The sequence below is a fragment of the Kwoniella dendrophila genome, chromosome 1 (assembly GCF_036810415.1).
Source record: "Kwoniella dendrophila CBS 6074 chromosome 1, complete sequence".
In the NCBI taxonomy this organism is placed as follows: Eukaryota; Fungi; Basidiomycota; class Tremellomycetes; order Tremellales; family Cryptococcaceae; genus Kwoniella; species Kwoniella dendrophila.
In genome coordinates, this window is record NC_089476.1 from 3,892,779 (window position 1) to 3,916,237 (window position 23,459).

At 35.8% G+C, this 23,459-nt stretch overlaps 9 protein-coding genes across 9 annotated transcripts; 7 read left to right on the forward strand and 2 right to left on the reverse strand.

The window, feature by feature from the left end:
* Positions 1–2,621: 2,621 nt before the first annotated feature.
* L201_001389 (uncharacterized protein) lies at positions 2,622–5,295 on the forward strand (the record flags this gene model as incomplete). The annotated part of the gene is made up of 8 exons (XM_066217178.1): positions 2,622–3,887; positions 4,004–4,072; positions 4,143–4,253; positions 4,344–4,471; positions 4,549–4,675; positions 4,739–4,968; positions 5,059–5,158; positions 5,230–5,295. 8 exons carry the CDS (start codon positions 2,622–2,624, stop codon positions 5,293–5,295), a joined length of 2,097 nt encoding a protein of 698 aa, XP_066073275.1.
* An 800-nt stretch (positions 5,296–6,095) lies between these two features.
* On the forward strand, positions 6,096–6,989 carry L201_001390 (uncharacterized protein; the record flags this gene model as incomplete). The annotated part of the gene is made up of 1 exon (XM_066217179.1): positions 6,096–6,989. One exon carries the CDS (start codon positions 6,096–6,098, stop codon positions 6,987–6,989), a length of 894 nt encoding a protein of 297 aa, XP_066073276.1.
* A 41-nt stretch (positions 6,990–7,030) lies between these two features.
* L201_001391 (uncharacterized protein) lies at positions 7,031–7,411 on the forward strand (the record flags this gene model as incomplete). The annotated part of the gene is made up of 1 exon (XM_066217180.1): positions 7,031–7,411. One exon carries the CDS (start codon positions 7,031–7,033, stop codon positions 7,409–7,411), a length of 381 nt encoding a protein of 126 aa, XP_066073277.1.
* Positions 7,412–7,688: 277 nt separating this feature from the next.
* Positions 7,689–8,929, reverse strand: L201_001392 (uncharacterized protein; the record flags this gene model as incomplete). Its single annotated transcript, XM_066217181.1, has 6 exons — positions 7,689–7,738; positions 7,829–7,973; positions 8,086–8,355; positions 8,476–8,592; positions 8,717–8,825; positions 8,907–8,929. The coding sequence occupies 6 exons, from the start codon at positions 8,927–8,929 to the stop codon at positions 7,689–7,691; spliced, it is 714 nt and encodes a 237-aa protein (XP_066073278.1).
* Positions 8,930–9,532: 603 nt separating this feature from the next.
* L201_001393 (uncharacterized protein) lies at positions 9,533–11,653 on the reverse strand (the record flags this gene model as incomplete). The annotated part of the gene is made up of 3 exons (XM_066217182.1): positions 9,533–10,279; positions 10,341–10,425; positions 10,488–11,653. 3 exons carry the CDS (start codon positions 11,651–11,653, stop codon positions 9,533–9,535), a joined length of 1,998 nt encoding a protein of 665 aa, XP_066073279.1.
* A 3,973-nt stretch (positions 11,654–15,626) lies between these two features.
* L201_001394 (ADP,ATP carrier protein, mitochondrial) lies at positions 15,627–16,627 on the forward strand (the record flags this gene model as incomplete). Its single annotated transcript, XM_066217183.1, has 2 exons — positions 15,627–15,766; positions 15,835–16,627. The coding sequence occupies 2 exons, from the start codon at positions 15,627–15,629 to the stop codon at positions 16,625–16,627; spliced, it is 933 nt and encodes a 310-aa protein (XP_066073280.1).
* Positions 16,628–17,413: 786 nt separating this feature from the next.
* Positions 17,414–20,268, forward strand: L201_001395 (uncharacterized protein; the record flags this gene model as incomplete). Its single annotated transcript, XM_066217184.1, has 7 exons — positions 17,414–17,791; positions 17,885–17,892; positions 18,002–18,131; positions 18,206–18,291; positions 18,368–18,473; positions 18,569–20,130; positions 20,214–20,268. 7 exons carry the CDS (start codon positions 17,414–17,416, stop codon positions 20,266–20,268), a joined length of 2,325 nt encoding a protein of 774 aa, XP_066073281.1.
* A 748-nt stretch (positions 20,269–21,016) lies between these two features.
* L201_001396 (uncharacterized protein) lies at positions 21,017–21,490 on the forward strand (the record flags this gene model as incomplete). The annotated part of the gene is made up of 1 exon (XM_066217185.1): positions 21,017–21,490. The coding sequence occupies one exon, from the start codon at positions 21,017–21,019 to the stop codon at positions 21,488–21,490; it is 474 nt and encodes a 157-aa protein (XP_066073282.1).
* Positions 21,491–22,148: 658 nt separating this feature from the next.
* L201_001397 (uncharacterized protein) lies at positions 22,149–23,351 on the forward strand (the record flags this gene model as incomplete). The annotated part of the gene is made up of 1 exon (XM_066217186.1): positions 22,149–23,351. One exon carries the CDS (start codon positions 22,149–22,151, stop codon positions 23,349–23,351), a length of 1,203 nt encoding a protein of 400 aa, XP_066073283.1.
* Positions 23,352–23,459: the final 108 nt, after the last annotated feature.

Below are 23,459 nucleotides of genomic sequence, written 5' to 3' on the forward strand. Positions count from 1 at the left end.
AAGGTCAGACACAAAGTCAGGCTGAGAGCCAAAGGCAGAGAGGTAGGTATCGTATCGTACAAACATTACACCATACAAGCGACTAGACCTTCTGCCATGCAGCATACACTATACACTACACAGAGCAATAATAAGGATGAGATGCCACTGTACGCACCAATAGCTGAATATGGCACATCTTTCCGCGCAAGCAGTTTCGGCGATAACCCCTTTTCCTTAACACCGATGATTTCGAGTCGGCGTATGGAGCGCGTTTGGTTGTACATGACATTGGATCTTTCAGTATCTCGATCATTAAGTGCATATAAACTTGTGCATATTCAATCACAAATCTACATATCTACATATCTACATACAAACATACATACATACATACATACATACATACATACATACATACATACATACATACATACATACATACATACATACATACATACATACATACATACATACATACATACATACATACATACATACATACATACATACATACATACATACATACATATCGTACATTGCCAGCAGTTCCATCTCATATGGATAGAATCAACAGAGCCTAAAATATTCAATTACATTTTGATGTAGCTCACAAAGTTGATCTCTTAGCCGTTCCACCTAACTATATACTACCAAACATAGCATTAAGCTGATTGAACTCGTTGGACCATCATTTCAACTCGTACACTTTATACGAGGCTGACTTCTGATCTATCACTTATTTGATACGTATTCGTAAGCAAAGTCCTTTTATGCACGACAATAATCGGGGAAAACGTTCAGTCTCCCATATTTAAGTAAGATTGCTTCATTGTATGTAATTGAGCAGCAAGGACAAATACTGCCAGCTCATTCGCTTGCAATATTACTATGTTTCAGCCTCGAAATATTTTGAGTTGCCATGAATTAAAGGTCATTACACCTGAGGCATCGTAGAAACATGATAAAGTTGGATAGCTTGCACGTCGTTGACTATATTCCACACTCATAGTTTGCTATGGTGTTGAAGCTATCAGATATATACAGTCTTTATCGATCTAAGCTGAGATGAGCTGATAATGGCTGAAATAACCATCGTACAGATGCTAGTGAATTACTCTGTAAGGAAGACTCCTCAAAGTGGACATAAGGTTATCATTGTGAATGAACCTGGAAATGACATATCAATTTCAATAAAATAACTACAGTTGTATTGTAGCTTTATCAGATTTTATTCGGTTCGGGATATTTAAGCATACGTAAAAACATCCGTTAAATAGCGTAATTCCCACCCGGCATCTTTGGGTTCCTTTTCACCAAACTTTGATTTTGTGGTTACTCCTCTACCGACTACTATCGTATCTTGATGCATGCCTTCGCGTTCAACGAAAGATGATGTATGGTGTCTTGGTAGCCTGATCAGCTACATTAGTATCGTATAGCGGTACATCCTACTGCACATGGATCAACCTGTCAGCATAGTATAGATAAGAATAATGATCGCTGGGTGTATGTAGAATACAGATCTTATTTAGCCAAAGCCAAGTTACCGTTTGACCTTTTTTTTTCTTTTCTGCCGATAAAAGGAGAATATAAGGGAAGGGGAAATCTTATATAGAGACGCGTTGAATACAGTAGTCTAGTAACTTGATCCAAAATAACGTGGTACAAGGTGGCGTTTTTCTATCTTTCAACCATCGGGAGTATTGTAAACAGTTTTCTTGGCATTTACGGACTACACATTCTTACTGGGTATGTGTACCACGATAAGCTACAAGGATACAGTATACATTCATTGCATAGCCATTACTTTGTTATTCATGCTGAAGCCAGATGGATGTCCATGACAGTTGATGATTTCATCAGTAAACAAAAGTGAATGAAACAAAAACAAGAGAAAGAAAATGAAATAAAAGAAAAAAGAAGATTCAAGGAACTCGTGACTGGGAATTTAAGGGGGGTTATAAAGCAGAACAAGCTAAAAGAATTTAAGGTTAGGATTGAACATATTCCTCTTTCCGTCGCGACTTTTATCCTTTTATATCTAGCTTGCTTTTACCGCAGTTACTGTTACTACGGCCGACTTAGGATTAGGCTTTATCGATTGTTGGATTAAAGTCGTGTTTCACTTTACATAAAAACAATGCATGTCCGTAGTATAGTATAGTTATTCACACCCACCTTACATACGTTCATCCATCCATAGACCAGAAATCCAATTGATGTTGTGTTATCTTATTAGCTTTCGAAAGAGTATAAGGAGTAAATCATATTGCGTAGATCAACTTTCAACTTAAAGGACAACTAGACGAGTAGCACAATACATCATCGTATATCATCAGCAAACACCGAACATTTTCAACGGATCACCCATCAACCATTTAGTCCTCGTCACTACACGTTCATTCTCATCAATCAACTCACATTCAACATAAAAAACATCTTCTTCGTCTTTACAATTCACAACAGGACAATTACGATTAACAGGTTTGGTCGTAATATACAGCTCAACTCGATAACGCGATTGTGTCAAACGCATCATATAGGGTGGTAGAGGGAAAAAAGAAGAAATCAGCCATTTTCATAATCGTTTGAAATCGTTCTTTTCCTATCATCATAACGATACCAAGACTTACATACCCATGTCCAATCAATCTGAATATCTAGCTCCAATAGCTTCACATCAACAACCTTTAAACAGATATATACCACAATCACCTAAACCTGATTCACCACCACAAACACCTTCACCAATATCACCTGGTAAATCAACTTTATCGTTATCTTCAATACCTCCTACATTAATTGCAAGTACAGGTCAGCAAGAAATGGTTGATCAAATTGATGAAAGAGATAACAACAATATAGAAAATAAACCTAAAGGTACACCTGAAGGATACACTTATGGTCAATCACAAACATCAAATACTAGTAATTCATTACAAAGAGTTGAATCACGTTCATCATCAGGTTTAGGAATAGGTATAAATTTTCCACCTGAATCAAATCCTTTACCAAAAGAATTGCATTCACCAAAATTGAATGGATCTAATTTTGATCAAAATAGTAATTACAATATAATGCCTAACACTACTACTACTACTATAGGCGGTGCAGCTCAACCATCAATATCAATGCAGAAAAGGAAATCCAGTGATGGCTCAATAGCGATATCCTTTCAGAATCAAAATCAACCAAATCAAAATGATTCATCTTCTTCATCAGGAATGACGCATTCTTTATCAGCTGGTTCAACTTCTTCACAATCACAATCTTATCTTAATAATCAACATCAACATCAGAATCTTTCACCATTTCCGTCCAATCCAAATATTGCATCTTCTTCTTCTTCTTCTTCCTCAACTTCACAATCACAATATAATACACCACCTAGACCACGTACAGTATCACCTAGACATGGTGTAAATGGATCATCAACTTTTGCTTCTGGATCATCTTTAGGTAAATCAAATTTAGGTTTAGGTTTAGGTGGTGGTGAACCTAGAGAAAGAGTATTATCACCACATAAATTATCTGATCCTAATGGGAATGTACCATCAACGTATAACTGTAATAATGAACACTTTTCCGAAGATAATCATAATTTAAGGCAGGGATTAAATCATAACGATAGTGATCCAAATAATCCATATGATAACAATTATCCAAAAGAAAAACAAAATTGGCAATCAGCAAATAACGCATTTAACTCTTTTGGTGGTGTAGGAAGTCAACCTTATTTCCCATTAACAGGTAAAGAACACATGTTAGGTAATTCACCAACTGTACATCCCAAAAAAGTACCTTTGACAGATTCAGTCGCATTTTGGTTAGCTTTATATTTTTGTTTTAATCTTGGTTTAACATTATTCAATAAATTCGTTCTAGTCAGCTTTCCTTTTCCATATGTAAGTTCTGTTCCAACAATATTCCGTCCCATTTTGTATCCGACCTTCATGTCCTGAAACGAAACGAAAGAAGCCGAAGCTGATATCGGTTCCTCCAACTTCCAACTGAATGATAGACTTTGACTGGTCTACACGCTTTATCAGGTTGTGCAGGTACATATATAGCTTTGGAGCAGGGGGCTTTCGTGAGTTCTCCAACTTGATATGATATCAATACTACCTAGACTGACGCTTTCTTCATGTGCACTATCCTAGACTCCGGCACGTCTCACACAAAAAGAAAATGTGATTCTTGCGGCTTTCTCAGTATTGTATACTATCAATATTGCAGTCAGTAATATAAGTTTACAGCTGGTATCTATTCCTGTAGGTTTTTGACTTTTCTTGTGGATGATTATCTCAATTTTCATTGTCATATTATTGGAACAGGCTAATTTCTTCCTTTTGACATATCAGTTCCATCAAGTCGTTCGAGCTTCAACACCTCTTTTCACTATTTTCATTGCTGCTATTTTCCTTAGAGCCAGATTTAGTGCTATGAAACTTGTTTCCTTGTTGCCTGTAGTTGCTGGTGTAGGGTTTGCGTGAGTATTCCCAGATTACGCAACAACTATAACTCGTCATCCTTTGCAGCGATACTGACTGTTTTTCTACTTTATAGTACATACGGTGATTACGATTTCACTGCTCTCGGTTTGATCTTAACTCTACTTGGTACTTTCCTCGCTGCTCTCAAGACTGTTGTAACCAACTTGATCCAGACTGGTGGTGGTGGTCGATTGAGACTTGTGAGTTGGATCAAACATATCATATGATAACAATGTACTGATTTCTTGATAATGTTCAATTAGCACCCACTTGATCTTTTAATGAGAATGTCACCTTTAGCATTTATTCAATGTGTCATATATGGATGGTATACTGGTGAACTCGAAAGAGTTAGAAGATACGGTGCTACACAAATGACAAGATCAAAAGCTATTGCATTACTGTTTAATGGTGTTTTTGCATTCGGTCTAAATATCGTTTCTTTCACTGCCAATAAGAAAGCTGGTGCTTTGACTATGACTGTATCTGCAAAGTGAGTTTTGGATATTTTGCTGCGCTAAGATCCGCAGAAACAATGGAAGTCCGATTTCATATATGCTAAATTTTTGTCTTTGTCGTTTAGCTGTAAACAAGTCTTAACGATCGTATTAGCAGTAATGCTTTTCAATTTACATATTTCACCTACAAATGGTCTGGGTATTTTACTTACCCTTGTTGGAGGTGTAAGTTAATTCTTATTCAAACTGTCTGTAACAGCCTAGGATGTGAATGCTAATCTCGTGTGAATATACAGGGGTGGTATGGATACGTTGAATATATGGAAAAGAAGAAGAAGAGTAAAGTATTAGAAAGAGCTTAGAAATTTCAGTAGTAAAAATAGAAATTCGGACTTTGAGACAAACCCAACATATCATCAAGAATAGATCTTTCGTATTGTTCATATCATATCATACCCTTGGGGTAAGATGGTGACATGTATATAGAGTTACCTATTCCGTATCACCCCTAACGCAGCGCCCTCAAATCACGTTCAGGACAGTAACTTAAATTATAGAGAATTGTATATAGTGAATGTGAAGTACCGTATTCTAGAGTAGTATAAACTAGAAATCAAACTATGCAATACAATGCAAATAGATATAATCTACTGTTTTTTTTTCAAGTATATTCAACTATTCATGAATGAAATACAATATAAACTGATCCTTTATGTATGCTACGTCATATTATTGATTATAACGTTTTTGTCAATACGAAAAAATTCCCTTTTTTTTCTTCTTTCGTTTTTTCAAAGGAAAGATATGCTTACTGCAGAAAGAGTGATAGATCATAACAAGGAGATTATGTTTCTGGTATTATACGCTGAGATGGGAGCCATAGTCATAACAGTAGAATTGTTTTGCTCTGTGATAAGTAGGCGTAGGTGGCGAAGTGGCGATAAGTTACATATATAGAGTTAAACTATATATATATATAGCTTATTCTGTTGCTACCCATAAATATTCAAAACGATCTTTTTCCTCAATCCATATCTTTCACTTCTTATTGCCACTAACCCACCCATATATCCAATTCATCCATTGATCCAAACTCATCTAATTCAACAATTACTAATAAACTCGTAACATATTGCCACTACTCCTTACAATATCAAATACCATGACACCTAAAGCTTATGAAGTAGCTGGAAACTCTACAACTCCTTCTTATCCAGAAATTAAAGAAATCTTTGATTCTGTGACAATGAATAAACGATGGGATACTCTTGATAATGATAAGCAAAAAGTTTTGGTAAAGCAATGTGATAAACTTTGTAATTTAATTGCTGAAACTAAAATTGATATTCACAAAATGATTAACAGTAATGGTGATAGTGAAAATGAAGGACATACATGTACAAATCCTAATTCATGTTTTGAAAGTATAAGAAATGAAATAGAATTTAGTACTGTTGTTTCTGGTCAGAATTCAGACAATAATATTCGTATAGATCCAATTTTATGGCGTGTTTTAGGTACACAAGAAAATAGAAAGAATTTACATTATGATATATCACATAGTGACCAAGTTAAAAAACAAGTTAATTCAATTATACGATATTATTCTAAAATCATTTACGATGAATTGTCGAAAGAATCTAGTAAATCAAGAGATGAAGTTGAAAATCTAAATTTGTTCAAAGAATATATCAAGTGCATGTCAAATTTACAATATACAATTAATATTTATCCTTATTCAGGTTCAATAGGATATGGAATATATTCACCAGATATGGATAATTTAATTTCTGAAAATGAAAGTAAAAATAAGAATTCAATAAATAATAATGCTAATAACAGTAAAACTCGTCGTAATAGATATTTTGATAACGATAGTATTCTTGAAGAGAAATTGATTAATAGCAGCTTTAGATGGGGAGGTTCATTTACAGAACCAATCAATATAACAGAATTTATCACTCATGATCAATTATCCAGAATGAAAGAAATACAAAAAAACAATGTATACCTATATTATCTGAGAAATTCATTAGAGATATTCAAACTTATTTAACTCAAAATGTTGATTTCCTTGAAGAGAAATCTAAAAGAAAAATGTTAATTACTCAATATGGATCACAATATGAGGTCGATTTGATGTCATCTCTATATATCGAAACACGTTTTCATTATGAACATCCAAATTGGAATAAATATTGGGATAGGTATTCAAAGAAAAATTGGAATGAAATACTTATATTTAATATAGCATTTAAAGATCGACTAGAAAAGGAAATTACAGGTTTTCTTGATAGTTTAGTTTCTTATAAAGAAAACCTCAATACTATCGATATTGGTTCAATAACCGGATTATATTTGGATATTGATATCAATACTGATACCACCAAGTTTAAGGGCTCAATATCAAAATGGATCGAAAAGCATATTTCACTGAATAAGCTATGTATTAATAAGCTCCGTGAAGATAAATTTTGAAGTAAATCAAATTTTAATATCACAAACAGTACTTATATAGATCCTGATAGTATAAAATTCAAGATCAAATCTAAAGATGGTTACTTGAGACGTTATCCCAAATCTCCCACGTTCACCCTATCGAGTTTCACTGATTTTAATGACAAGAAGTATGATCAAGCCGGTTGAGTTTAATATGTGTGAAACCTATGCATGCTTGATTTTTCCCTGTAGCCCTAGAGAGCTGTACTGAACAGGACGAATCCATCAATGAGGTGATGTACTGATTCTGTTGACTTTACATCTTCTTCTCTTCCATACCTTCAGGTGGTCTGACAGGAGTTTTCTCTATATTATCACGACACATCATAATCAGTACTCGTCGTCTACGTCATCATATAACCAGTTTTGCACTTAATAAACAAATCAAAAACTCACCTTTACCTATATTACTCCAATCAGTTGATAAAGTGGTTCCACCACTTTCAGTGAAACTTTTGATCATTGCTCTCTTCGTATCATCATCTGCATTCCCATATATTTGTGAGAAGAACTTTTGTAATGCTGCATCTCCACCTGCATTCTATCGTTGCGTAAATGGAAAGCAGTGATTAGCGTTTTTTCCAAATGGATGGTTTTCCCAAATTCCCCAAATTCGCTACAGATCCATCATGAGATAGATATAAGCTACTCACCGGATCTTTGTTAGTACCACCCTCATCTTCATTCAATTCATCTTCCAATAATTTATCCCAATTCTTCTTGTTCGTTGATGTCGTTTTAGTATTTGCCGATTTGACTTGGGGTTGAGTTTGAGAAGATGATGCAGATGTAGATGGTCCAGCTACATTGTCAACGTTGGAAGGTGGTTGAGAAGCAAAATTAGAAGAAGGGGATTTAGATGAATCTGGAGAGAGTAATGTTGGCCAGTTGATTGGATTTAATTTAGATAATTTGATTTCGATCTAAAAATAGAATTCATCGTGCGTTAGATATTAGACAAATCCTTTCAGAATATGTATGGTATTAAAAATATAATCCAATATGATTTGGGCGAGGAGGGAAACTTATCAAGCTTTGCTTACCTTTGTGCTCAATACTCTACTTGTAGATCCAGTCGGATTTATATTATCGTATAAAGGTTCAAAAGTGAATGATCTCGATTCTACTCCTGAGGGAACTTCAGGTAATTCTATGGTAATCTACGAAGTTATGAGATTAATATATCAGCTTTAATGCAAGCAATGATGTTAGTGGTTTATGTGTTTTTGTTTTTTGTGGGATATACAGAGTCAGAAAGTTGGACAAGCAAGATAACTAACTTACTTTACGTTGATCGAATTGAATCTCAACATTCTCTTTTATACCTTCATTACCATATCCTTTAAGATATATACTTAATGTTATATGCGTCGAGTTTTGATAAAAATCATGTCTGTGAGAATAATGAATATGTTATCGTCAGCTTTAACTTCATTACTGCGTATGATTATTGCGTCCTGGAAGTATATCTCACCTTGGTAGCTCAGTTTGAGCCATCTTGATCAACTTCCAAGCAGCAGACAATAGTGATTTAGCTGAGAACCAGTGATAAAGGGAACTTGTTAATGAAGAAAAGGAAGAAGATCATAGAAATCACCATCAAGCACGTAAAAGGATCAAGGTGGACGTCCTGGTGGAGGCAAGTTCGAAATACAGTTGTCTAGAGGAATGTGACCTTTAACGGGCTAGGTAGTTTCTTCGAATATATCTAACTTATCTCATGATCTCATTATGAGCTGATGATATCTCAATGTGTACCTCGGCATTTTTAAGTGATGTTCATTAAATGCATTAATTGGTATATATACTAAAAATTTACATACAGACAAATGAAAAATATCCATTTTTTAACTATAAACAAGGTAGAGGAAGAAAATTGATATGATCACAATGTCCCTTTGAAACAAGTAAAAAGCGTAATATAACAGATTTACGTGTATTGTAACGTGAAGCGAATAGAATATGAAGTATAGAGTCCGAAGAAAGAAGTATGAAATGAATGATATGATGATTATGCTATGCTGGAAAAGAACAATTGGTTGATTCTTGATCATTGATATTTACCTGATATACACCGATATCAGAACCCCATTCCCAATCCTATATCAAAGTAGCAAGTAAGATAGTACTGAAGGTGATGAAAATACCGAGAGAATGTTTCGTTGGGAAAGCAAATTGTGGAAGAGCAGAAGAAGAAGATGCTGAACCTTTTGAAGTACCACCGTTTAAACCTGATTTTGCATTTTGACCATTTGAAGTTTCTAAAGATTGTTTATCAACAGTTGCAGATCCAGTACCAACAATTGAAGTTTCATATTCAGTTTTTGAACCTTCTTGTGGACTTGAATTAGACAAAGAATCCGAAGTTAAGAATACTAAAGCTATTGAAGGTGCAGGTACAGGTATAACACAATTTCCATTTTCACAATTGATCGAAACTGTTTGTTGTTCTCCATATAATCTACCATCAGATGAGAATGATGTACCTAAAGTTTGATTTGCCCATGTGATATCATATTGTTCTGAAACACTTTTAGCACGTAGATATCTAACTGAAACTGATGTTACACTGGTTCCAACATTGATTGTAGTTTGTAAATCGTTTGCACCAGATTGATCATCAATATAATTGAACAAAACTACTCGAGAAGGTTGATCGTTTTCATATATAGCATAAATTGGATGATAAATATTGTTGGCATCTTGTTCAGTTGTTGGTGAAATATCGACAACTTTGGAGTTGTTACTTCGACCAAAAGCTTCAGCAATGACCAATGTCGAATAGTAAATTGATCCAGTTGTCCACTGTTTACCTCCGCCGCCAGTTGAAGGAGGTGGTGTGAATGGCTAAATACGGTAAAACAATGTAAGCTTTAAGTTATACATAAATAAGGCAAGAGTGACATACATTATAGTAAACGTTTTGACCACCGACGTGCATTAACGCAGATGTGAAGTTACCCCAAGCCATTTGTAAAGCGTAATCAGTCATCCTGTAAAATATGAAAGAGAGTCAATCTGTATTCTTTTGAAACTCGATTTGACTAACACTTACCATAAAGCAACACCGAAACTATCAGATAAACCGGGGAATCCACCACAGGAAGCAGTATTAGTTTCTAACATTATGAATTCCCTTTGAACACCCTGAACAGTTTGTGAATTGGTTAAATATGGTGAAACTTGAGCTTGAGCTGAAGTGTGATTTAAAAAATCTGAAAAGATGTCTTGGGGATTTATTATATTTCCATTGATTTTACAGTTATTTGTTGGATAATGTTGTACAGATACAGCAGCTAAATTATCAACGTTTGTACTCAACCATCCTGCGTTAAAAACATCATCTAATTCAAATCCTACAACTTGACAACATGTTGAAGGTCCAATAAAAGCTGTTGTATCTCTTAAATTATTGTTAGCTAATATAGCTTGTGTCATTGTATCAAATTCTGATACATAATTTGACATTCCCCATCCTGATGATCTCTTATTATGATCAACATATAAATCAGGTTCATTACCAACACTTAAAGCTAATAAATGATCACCTAATATATCTTGTGCCCATTTAGCTGCTAATGGTACATTTCCTGTTGGATCATCTACAGCAGATTGATTAAATGATAAACCAAAATACCAATCTGCTCCAACTAAAGAAGTAACATTTGCCATTAAATAAAATAATTCTAATGAATAATTGATTAATGGAGTTTCAGTTGGATTTTCGCTAACTTTTATTTTATCTAAAACTGCACCATCTTGTAAACCATTTACGAAAACTGAAGAACCTTCTTGTGAATTACCTCCAACTCTGATGATTGGCCCAACACCTGCACGATTTTGGATATTTGCCATATAATTTAAAAAAGGTACTTTCATATTGGTTGAACTTGATCCCATTAAACTATTCGCTATCGATAATTCAACGGAAAATCCAAGGAAATTACCTTTTTGTGGTATAGATAATGAATATCCTCCATCTAAAACTGCTTGTCCATTTGAAGGTAGATTCAAGGTATAAGAAGTGACTGCTTGTGAAGGTGGTGAAGGTGGTGTTAGGACTGTTGGATCATATGCTGCTAATCCTGTGTATGTTCCACTTGCCGCTGAAGTTGTTGCTGATGCTGTAGCCGTTGTTTCTCCTGCTTTGTATACCGTTAATGATTGTGCCGTTATTAATGATAGTAACGATAAGGTTGTGAAGAGGGAGATGGGTGACATTGTGGATGTCGTCCTTGTGGTGTTTCGTACCATATTGAAAAGGTTATTGACTAGTCGAGGAGGTGTGGGAATGGGGTTGAAAGATTATTATGGAGTAAAGGATATTACTGATTGATCTTGATCTGTTCGGCCTAGCGATATTGAAGCAAGCAACGAAGCAGTCTGAGTACTGATAAGATATATGAGATCTTCGAATATGATAAGGTGGCGATTAGATGAATCCGGTTTTTAGATTGTCCGTTATACAAAAAACGAGTATGGGATGAATTAACAAGGAAAAGAGGCGAGTTTACGCTTTTGTTGGAATCGCTAGTTCTGTTGATCGCTGGATAGGTGAATAGGTGATGATTGCAAAAACAACTGAGAAGCTTTAAGCCAACTAACGTGATCTAACTGAGTGAATAGGTGTTTCTTTTAAAAGGGAAGATTTATTTTTGACGTTGAATAACTATTTTTATGATAATGATGATATTATGATAAAACTGCGGTGACAAAGGAAGAAAGGTGGATATAGATCGGTATCTTTGAAGAAAGGGAAAGGAATTTGATGATGATGATGCTTGTTGAAGGGAAGACTGCGTAAGTTCGGATTGTCTTCTGATAGGGGAATGTCTTGGTTGTTGGCTTGGCCTTTAGTACTAATAACAAGTTGTGTGTATGAAATGATAATGACGCAAATAGTAAAGAATGTGGTCCGGTAACAGCTGTCTGGTTGTCTATAAGTCTGATTGAAAGAGAAAAGAATGAATATAAGTTGATTGCTTGAAACTACTATAATGAGGAAGGGGAAGAAATTTTTGAACAGATGATGATGTTGATGCTTAATTATTTAGCGACGTTGTTCTATTGGAATTATTGTAGTAGTTGTAATCGCAGTCGTCAAGCAGGAAGAAGTACAATGCCGAAATATAACTTATAACAAAGCGCAAAACAAAAGAAGAAAAAAACCTCTTCTTGTTTTGTCTCTTAATTAAGCAACAATTATGACATGATAATCTCGTTATGCTTCTCTCTCTTCAACTTGCTTTTTGTTCATATTCATCTTACCCTAAGGTTATTCTTGGCAACAGGTCTTGTGCACATTTTCACCATTACAGCATTTGAAAGTAAACAACAATTCGGTCACCGATACTACTCTTCGGTAAGGGTAGTTACTCTACTGTCGATCCCACATCTTTGAGAATCATCACAAGAGGATATACAGGACAACGTTCTAGTAGGGTATCCTGAATACCAAAAGTTTAATTACTAGAGTTCCAAGCTAAAAGTCTAGGTCTTGGTGCTGTTGCAGGACAACAAAGGAGTATTGGCGTACCGGTAAATTGCTTGGTGATCCTTGCTTCTTCTGTATTAAACTTGAAAGTAGATAAAAAGGGTAAAACAAGGTACAAAAACAGAAGAGCTAAGCGTCATAGGTACATGCACGAAAAGATCATATGCACAGATCAAAACGGGGTAAAGAAATAAGAAAATAGGGTAAATGCAAAACTCGCAGTCTCTCTTCCTCTTTAACTCTCCGGTATAACAGAACTTTATTCATGCACCAAAACACGCGTTGTTTTGCTCTTATCGTTATTTTCGTTATCTTACAGTCCCATAATAGATTACTTTGTTTACATGTTTAGTCTTAACTCGAGCGATATTGGGATAGCGCATGTGGCATCTTGGATAAGAAGATGTCTCTGCGGGAACACAGACAGCTTGAGCGAGCGAATACCATACAGTGTCAAGATAGATAACCCTATATTGAACAATTCAAAGCTTTTTCATTTGATAAGGTATCCCCTGATACGCCCAAAGAGCCCGCATTATCTGATTGACGCGACTCTACCTTTTTTTAAAGTGATCCTCATCCTCATCCTGATCTTCAAGCTCCCATCACTCTAAAAGGAACGATTGTTTTTCAATAGCCCCTGACATACAAAATTATCCTGATCTAACAATAGGATCGGTAAACACCAACTGAAGGGATCATCAGGTTTCATGATTTAATTACAGGTTACAATTAACTGCTGATCAAATTGGCGGCCGAGACTACTGATATTTCAACTGGGATGTAAAGTTACCGTTTTTCACTATCCTTGTGAATATATCATTGCAAGTGAAATATGCTGAACCATGTATATCGTTAAACCACGATTGCATTCGGTATACCATGCTATGCTTTTGAGTTATACAGGCAATTTCAACCATGCAGAGTCTAACCAACATATTTGAGTGGAAATATGCTATAGATGAATACAGTTGTGTTTGAAGATTCTTGAAAGGAGACAAGCTTTGATATTCCCTCAAACAAAGTTAGTCTTGGTCTATAGATTTGAAATAGATCCATCTTCAGCTTTTACTGACTAGTAAGCAGACGCACCATCGAGATACGCTTGTAGGAAAGCGCTTTCACGTGAGGCTTGACGCTCATAACTGTCAGTCAACTGATAAATCTGAACTATACAGCCTAGAAATACTTGACTATACTAAACTATTGAAGTGAATGTCCTCGCTTATGAGTTTATCGGTACATATCTTAATTAAACCTTGTTCAAGCGGGTTCTGCTAGAACCGCAAGACTCCAAATGCATCAACTGGAAGTGATCATTCACTGTCTTGGATAACTCAGATGGGATAACCTAGTAATGAATCGAAGTACAGCCGCGGACCTGTCTTGTGTTCAGTCATGAAGAGGCGGTGTATAGCCTATGCGGACCAATGAACCCAAATCTGTTCACTCATCCTCGATGTAATATATAGTAGTATTGAAAGTTCAAAGATTCCAATATTCCTACCTATGTACTGCTAACAGTTCATCATCCATACATCAATGCACCTCGTCTAAATAGTAGAAGCCGCTTGTGGAAGTATTTCTGACGATTTTGATTCGATCAATCTGATGGACATCCTTAGTACAAAGTAGTCATCATCACTGTACTACGATGAAGAGTTGCGATAAGTGATGAGTGGAGATTTGATCAGCCGGCATTATTCGGTCCGAGAAATTCGTCGTTTCCAGAGTTGAACTTCTACGGCTCGATTTACATCAAGTTGTTTACATTAGTATATTTGAATGAAGAGAATGAATGTCAAACACAAAAATCACCTCTAAAGCTCGTGGTACAGAACAAGTGTCAAATTGAGACAACGACTTGCAGTTTTCAATAACAACTATGAATGTCTGTTTAGCTTTTACCAATAGATTCTTCGTGACTGTCTTTCCTTGTTCTTTCATGGTGAAAATGGAATACGGTGATGTACGGCTTTAGAAGGGTAATATATTCGTTGAAAGATGAAGTGCCACACATTGCGTCAATCCAAACCTCACTGTACGGTGTTTTCGGTATTATACCGCAAGAGTGCCACCTTTCCGAGTTCTTCCGGTGTTATAGGGTTTTTCGTTATCTACACCATAGAAAAGAACGGATAAAAAAAATTAAAAACAGACGGAGAAGAGCTACGGTGATGCATTTCCCATAATTAACACTAAAATCATATCATTGGCTCAAACCACCCACTCACTCACTCACTCACTCACTCCACATAGTAAACCCATATTCCATATACCTCCACGCTTCTCACCGTTAGCCCCCCTTTCCACCTTTCCACTCAACCGTTTATTTTAACTTTCTTTATATTCCTTCAACTTGATCTTTTTCTCTCTTTTCTTCTTTTTCTCAACTCTCCACTCTTTTCACTCTTGTTTTTTTTTTACGGATCTGTAACGAGGTAGTTGTGAGTAGCATTTTCTCTCATTTCTTTTCAGGTGTTCCAATCCGAGCTCTGTCCATTTTGGAAGTTTGGAGAGGAGATGGATCAACTGTTTCTGTGAAAGGCCGATTCTACGCGTGGAAACATCATTGCGTAGTCTCACACCTTTACCATGATTCTTCATCCATATCCTCACATTCCCTACCCTCTCTCTGCCAGTTTTTGACTGTTCTTGTTCACTCTAGCAATAACTGACTTGCCTGTTTTCAATAGCAAAATGTCCGACGTTAAAAAACCAAAAGATGCCAAAGCTTTCTTAACTGATTTCTTGATGGGTGGTGTATCCGCTGCTGTCTCAAAGACTGCTGCTGCTCCCATTGAACGAATCAAGCTTTTGGTTCAAAACCAAGATGAGATGTGAGTTTTAGCTTTTTTTTTCTCCTAGTCACACAGAAAGATCATCACTAATATATATTCATACTCAGGATCAAACAAGGTCGTCTCGCTACCCCTTACAAAGGTATTGGTGACTGTTTCTCAAGAACCTACAAAGAAGAAGGTATGGCCTCCCTTTGGAGAGGTAACACCGCCAACGTTATCCGATACTTCCCAACCCAAGCTCTTAACTTCGCCTTCAAAGATTACTTCAAATCTCTTTTCGGTTTCAAAAAATCCGAAGGTTACTGGAAATGGTTCGCTGGTAACATTGCTTCCGGTGGTGCTGCTGGTGCCTCTTCTTTACTCTTCGTTTACTCCCTTGATTACGCACGAACTCGATTGGCCAATGACAACAAATCCGCTAAAAAAGGTGGTTCAAGACAATTCAACGGTTTAGTAGATGTCTACAAGAAGACCCTCGCTTCTGATGGTATTGCTGGTCTTTACAGAGGTTTCGTTCCTTCAGTCGTCGGTATCATTGTCTACAGAGGTCTCTACTTCGGTCTTTACGATTCTATCAAACCTGTCATCCTTGTTGGTCCTCTTGAAGGTAACTTCTTAGCTTCATTCGCTCTTGGTTGGACCGTCACCACCTCAGCTGGTCTTGCTTCATACCCACTTGATACCATCAGACGAAGAATGATGATGACTTCAGGTGGTACCGTTCACTACAAATCTATGATGGATGCCGGTTCTCAAATCGTTGCTAAAGAAGGTATCAAATCCCTCTTCAAGGGTGCCGGTGCTAACATTCTTAGAGGTGTTGCCGGTGCTGGTGTTTTGTCATTATACGACAAAATGCAAGAATTAATGTTCGGTAAAGTCTACTCTGTAAGTTGACTTTGATTTGTTTCATTATATCTGATCAATGCTAATATGTTTCTCATTGATAGGGTGGTTCCGGATAAACGGATCGATTTAACCAACTTAAGTCATTCTTCTAATCCTTTCCAACCAAAAAGATAGAATTTTTTGTTTGATACCAAAATTTTCTATTTCATAAAACTACCTCGCATATATACAGATTCTTCCCACAAAAAAAACTGCAAAATAACCCTTTCTTTACCATGATTTGTTTCTCATTTCTTATCATATGACCTTTTTCTAATGTCATTTAATCATAAAATCATCCGCTTCTTATTTTCTTTTCTTACCTTGCCTTGCTAAATTTTTGGTTTTGGTTTTAGTTAGTTATGGGTTGTGGTCTATTTTATATTATTTACATAGGGAGGGAAAATATTTTAACGAGATGTAGCAGGATGGCGATACGCATAGACTTGTTTCACGTTGCAGTCGCATTACATACCGCACACTCATCAACCTGTTCAGTTGCACTCTATCTAAGAGTTCACATTGGCATTGAGTTGTCCTACCTTATGGTGCAGCTGAACATGATAATTGACTTGACTGGTGGAGATTGACTAGACACTAAACGCGTCATTAGATGTCCAATCAACCGTGAAAAAGATCAATATAATAACTTTAATTTCTACGACCTTGCATATCTCGAACACGCTTTTATATTTCAACTTCAAGTTTCATACCCTTGTGAATATACTTATCGTTTGGCCTGACTCTTGAGTGATGGCGAAGATTGAATGGAGACCATGAGTGGTAAATTGGAAGATGTCCGACGATCTGACCATTACAGGCGAGGGAACAGCAGAAGTTGGAGGTAAAATCAACCCAGCCAGTCCGATGGATCAAGATGAGGATCAGTACGATTTCGATATACCGTATGACGAGGAACTGGAATTGGCTTTACAGTCTGCGGAATCACAGACATGTTACAATACCACGACCACTAATACTACCACCATTATAGATGAAACACAAGATGGTTCTGTCAAATCTATGTCTGCCTCGATTGATATCGAAGATTTACCATTAGGATTGAATTCACCATTGGAAGAAACGGAGAGATTAAGTCCTTTCCAACAATTCAGAAAGAAAGGTTATTTAAGTGTTTCGGATCTAGTTGGTCCTCTATGGTGTGAAACTCAGGTAAGTCAAGAAGCATATTGCAAGGCTCAATTACTCTTCACCTCATCTTAACGAAATACAATGCTAACAAAGATATTGTTTTGATTTTTGTAGTACGATTAGTCAGTATATCTCTTATGGTACTCATGATGGCTCAGTCTCATCGCTTGAAAGGCCTTAAATCAGTTATATATTTTAACTACATGCTAACCAATCGATTTTTACGCTTAGCCGATTACGCACTTTACCTTTTTTACCACCTTCACAAAGACCAGATACTATAAAATCCAAAGATGGTAATGAAATAGTAGTTGATAAAGTGAAAGTTGAGGATAAGGAGAAGATTCTTAAAAGAGGAGAGGTAAGTCCTCTGTTCATCTAGAATAATGAAAATACTTTTCTGATTATACTAGAAAATCTATTCAAATCTATTAGAAAATTCATAAAAGGTTAGAAAGAGAAATTCATCCTGAAGAAATCAAAGTACCCATATCCACTGAAGAAGATATATGGGGATTAAGGTAAGTAAAATTAATTGAATGGAAACCGTTGCAATAATTAGAACTTATCGTATACTGATAATATGACTCAACTTAGATTCTTGAATATGCTTGCTGCAATGGAAGCTTTATTAGTGTTAGGTAAATGTCGTGAATTACCTGTAGTAGGGTTTATAAAAGGTGTTCTGGTTTATGGTATTATAGTGAGTATATAATCACACAACTTACTTCGATTCATCCTCCAGAGTGGGGTAGGAGTTACAGATATTGATTGTTTCGGATTTGTGTATATTTGTAGGATGAAATAACAAGAGAACCGATTCCTTCTTCATCAACTTCTGATATAGATGATAGCTCGACCAAGAAGCCAGCTCAAACTTCACTTACATCATTTTTCACCTCGTCAAAACCTAAACCTGATCAAACAAAAACAAATATCAAACCTAAAACTCATCGACTTTACATATCGGATTCAAAAACTAGAGCCTCAAATGTATTACCAAATGAAGAAGACACTTTATCAGGTAGATTACAAGTCATGTTATATAAAGAATTATTAGATTCTATCTTACTTTCAGCTACTAACTCTACCTCAAGCTCTCAAAACGGATCAAGTAGTAGTAACGTTAATTCATCAATTTTACCTAGTCGTAACCCATTTTCATGGGATTTTATCTTTGCTCATTTAGATTTAAATCCGAATTTGACATTTTCACAAGGTTTTCTGGATCAAAGTAAATTAGTCGTATTAGGTAATGGGCTCAGATTTAATGCTGATAAAGCTGAAACTTTGAATGATATGAAAGAGATTTGGAATCAATACGTTCTGGAATTAGGTCTAGGTACAAGCACAAATACAGCTTCAATCCCAATCAAAAATCGATCTAAAGGCAAATGTAAAGCTAAAATAGAGGCACAAGAAGACGGAAATCTCGGTAGAACGGAAGATTCCCTTAAATTAGTGTATAGGAAAGCTGGGGGAAAGAAGAAGACCAAGAAGGAACGCGGTGATAGAAGAACTAAAAAGCGTAGAACTAGGGCTACCAGAAACGGGAATTTGGATGGAAATAATGATGACGAACAAGGTGAACCGCCACCGTCATCATCTCTCTTCTTACCTCATCAAGATGGGCAAAATGATACCAATGCTGTTGAAGAGGAAGAGGATCGATTAGTCAGATTGGCAATTGTAGAATCCCTTAAACCAATTTCAGATGGTCTTGAAACTAATGGTGAAGCTGAGGAGGAGAATCACACTGACGCTGATGGAAAATTAGAATTCGAGATACCTAGACCACCTACTCGATCAAGTGAACATCTATATTGGGGCGAAAGTGATGGGGATAATGATCAGGATGAGAAAGAAGATGATGAATTAGCTTGGGCGGTAGAGATGAGTTTGACAAATCCAGATGTAGGAAATTTCGAATCTGAAAATGGTTTGAAGGATGGTCAAGGTATAGTTAATGTTATCAAAACACCAAAATCCTCTCAACAAGCAAACAACGCGTCTTCTCCAAAGTCTTCTCAATCATGGCATGAAATTGAAGAAATACCGCCTGAATCGCAGACTAGCCAGAGCAAGAGCACTTCCAATGAAACCACAATTAACAAAAAGTCTTCCTCGAAATCTCAAAACAGAGACAAAGAAAGCAACGATAAATCCGATGAAGAAGAAGGCAATTTACCATCAGGTACAATTATAGGTACACATAAATTCAAGCATTCACCATTACTCTTAGCTAAACATCTAGATAGTGTATTTCAATTTTGGATGGGTGAAAGAGAACCTATTGGTGTTAATTTACATCAAACTAAACGTTGTGGATGGTGTGAGTTTGAACAGAATTGTGAATGGAGGTTGGTGTTTTTTACAATTGTGTTCTATGGTATATGATCATAAGCTGATCTAAGTGATTCGTTTGGTGTAATGTATATCATAGGTCGAAGAAAGCACAAGAAATTTGGCAATCACGTCAAAAATTATCAAGCTCTTGAATACTGTAGCAGAGATTGTCAATATCGCGCTCACGGTTATAGATTTACAATACATATCAACTTATCACTAATCACCATAAAGCATACAGATCACAAATAACATACTACCTTATTCATAACTATTGCTGTAACCACTTATCGCTCTGCATCATGCATTGTATACTGTCAAACTGCAGACCTTGTCAGTATATCACAGTAGTACAATGTAGCAGGTATAATCTGACTTATCGCAAGATTGCTGAGCCAACTTTCCTTTGGCTCTGAAAGTAGGTCATGGTAGAAAGGAGATAAGTACATTAAATAAAGGATTCTCTTTACACCACATTCCTTCCATTGCTGGTGTTCACACATTGCAACTGAATACCTTATGATATCTCAGCTGAAACTCAGTAATATAGAAGTCTACCATTCGTGGTTTACCTCTTTCCCTATTTCCCACCAACTCCATATCTTTTCACCTCAGATTTCGATTGGTATTTCTCTCTATTATTACCAACCAAACCTTACACTACAAATTGCGTATACGCTATCTCGCCAATTCCATCATCTACCTACAGGGACTCATTGGTAGCACATTAAAGCACTAGTAAACATGTTCAGCCGATCAAGTCAGAGATCCGCCCAATACGACAAATCAAGACGACCAGCTTTGACCGAAAGAGAAGAGTAAGAGAGATCAAAACGAGAAATAATCAAAGATCAAAGTAGTGTATTCAGTCAAGAAGTTGCTGATAGGAAAATAGACAGAATGAAAGAGACTGATCCTGAACTATACAAATTGTTAACTACTGATCGGAAATTAGCAACGGATCTCATAGTTACAGACATGGGAATTTCCAGTGAAATAGCTGATACCATGGATCACATCTCTGAACAGATGTTCTATACTTTTAAAGAATCGGTAGATATTTCAAAGGGACCAAGAGATATTCATGAGGTATTGAAACAATGTAAATCATCGCTTAAGGACTTGGAATTGTATCTTATCAAACCTTATAAACCATTCGATACCAATTCAAACTCGGCAGACTCGAATGCTGAATATATCAGGATGAATTTTTACTCAGAAGAGATGCGCAAAGCGATTTTCGCTGATCCAACAACAACTAGAATCACCAGTAAAGACAATATCGAAACAGCTGTGAATGGTTCAAATTGGAGTTCATATGTAAAAAAACCATTAAATCATGAACTGTTGAAATCAAATTTTGGTAAAGATTAGTCTTTCAAGTTTGATGGACGATCATAAATACAGTACTGTACAGTATTATTGGTACAAATCAATTGTATTCTAGTCGGTACTATGATGGAATCTTCTGATATAACTTAGAGAATCACGAGATAAACTTTCGATACATTTTCTTATAAATATATAATTTTCAGTACAATATATATAGCTAGATATAAACCTCGTTGCATTTGACCGCCTTTCTAGGATGTGCATACTATAGAGAAAAGCAATCAGAAAATGGCGTTTTAATGTTCAATGCGAACAAATAAATCCTTTGATTCATCACCTCTTTTCATAAGCCAGTGAGAAGGTATCCTTCTCGTTTCGATATTGTCATCTGCTTTGTCACTTTTGTACCAACCATACAGCTCGGCAGAAGTGCAGAGAATCTGAAAGGATAGACAATAATTGTGAGGTGAGACGGTTGAGTTTGCCACAACATGCAGTGTAATGGACCTCTTTTAAGCGATTTCCATTTTATTTAGTTCATTCTTCTAATCATATTTGCTATCCACACATCACTTCTTCCTGAATTAACGAACTTTTTCAATACAAATTACATCCCTTGAGTATATCCCATTTATCAGGATTTCGCTCAGATCTTCCTTCCTTAAACGCTAGAAATTAACCTCAAAGATCAGAATACATCATGAACAGTACCGCTTCTGCTTCGCATTTCTCTACTCCCCATGAGAGATATGCATCTATAAAGGGATCAGTAATTGACAAACGAGCCAATAATCTCAGTAACAGAATAGCCGAAACCATATTCGATGATATTCAAAACACTAATCCTGAATTATATCAATTTTTATCTCGAAATCCTGAAAATGCAAAACAAGCTATACAATCCACCCAATTATCTACTGACTATGATATTCTAGACGAGTCACATAATGCAATTACAGTTGCATCAGATGAAATTTTCAGTAAACTGTCTATAGCTAAAGGTGTTAATCCATCTTTGAAATACAATAATTCCCAATTGTGTGATTCATTATTTGATGATTGGGAAAAATCAATGAAAGGTCTTCAAGCTAATATCCAAGTTACGCATAATTCAAGTGATGTAGAAATCACATTAGAATCACCTGAATTATGTGAAATCATTGAACATGATCCTTTAGGTACTATTATAAATATAATTCATGGAAGTTCAAGTAAAGAAGAAATAGCTAAATCAGAATCACGTTGGAAAAGTTATTTAGAATTACCAAATACTCATACAACTAGATTTCAAAAATCTTATCATAATCTCATTAGACAAAATTTTATTCGAAATTGTCAATTCGATGATATACCAAATACTTCAGAAAGTTTGACTAAAGATATTGTTAGGATGTTGAATCAACAGAATATCAATGCTAGTATGATTGATCCCAAGTCATTGAGTAGCAATTTTCATACACCAGAATCAAAACCATCAAAGAGAAAATTATCTACTTCCGCTTTCGGATGCTCAAGGAAATCAAGATCAAGAGGTAACAACCATACAGCTACAGCAGGACAATCTGAAGAAGAGATTTATTCTAAAATTAACGAACAAATAACAAATCGACTTGATAAAGCCTTGTACAATAATCCTTCTCAGGTCACCAATTTACAAGGACTATATATTGAAGCTGATACTATTAATCCAGATTCAAATGAGAATGAGAGAGAAACAACAGTCTCAGAAGGATCGAAAAGAGCTTGTTTATCATCACGCTTAAAATCTGTTATAAAGCGTGAAAGCGATACGGAAAATGTTCCTTCTAACGTTGAATTTCATTTAAGATCAAAAGATGATTTCCTCCTGAACGTCCCGCAACCGTCTTCTATTAATCTATTTATCAAGAGACCTAAGAATTAAGTTAGTAAGGTTGAATCCCGCCGAAAAGAAAGGTTTCTTTTATTCATTCGTTAGTACATTTTGTGATAATTTATCTTCAAAGCGACTGATGCTTGTATCTTAAGTTTA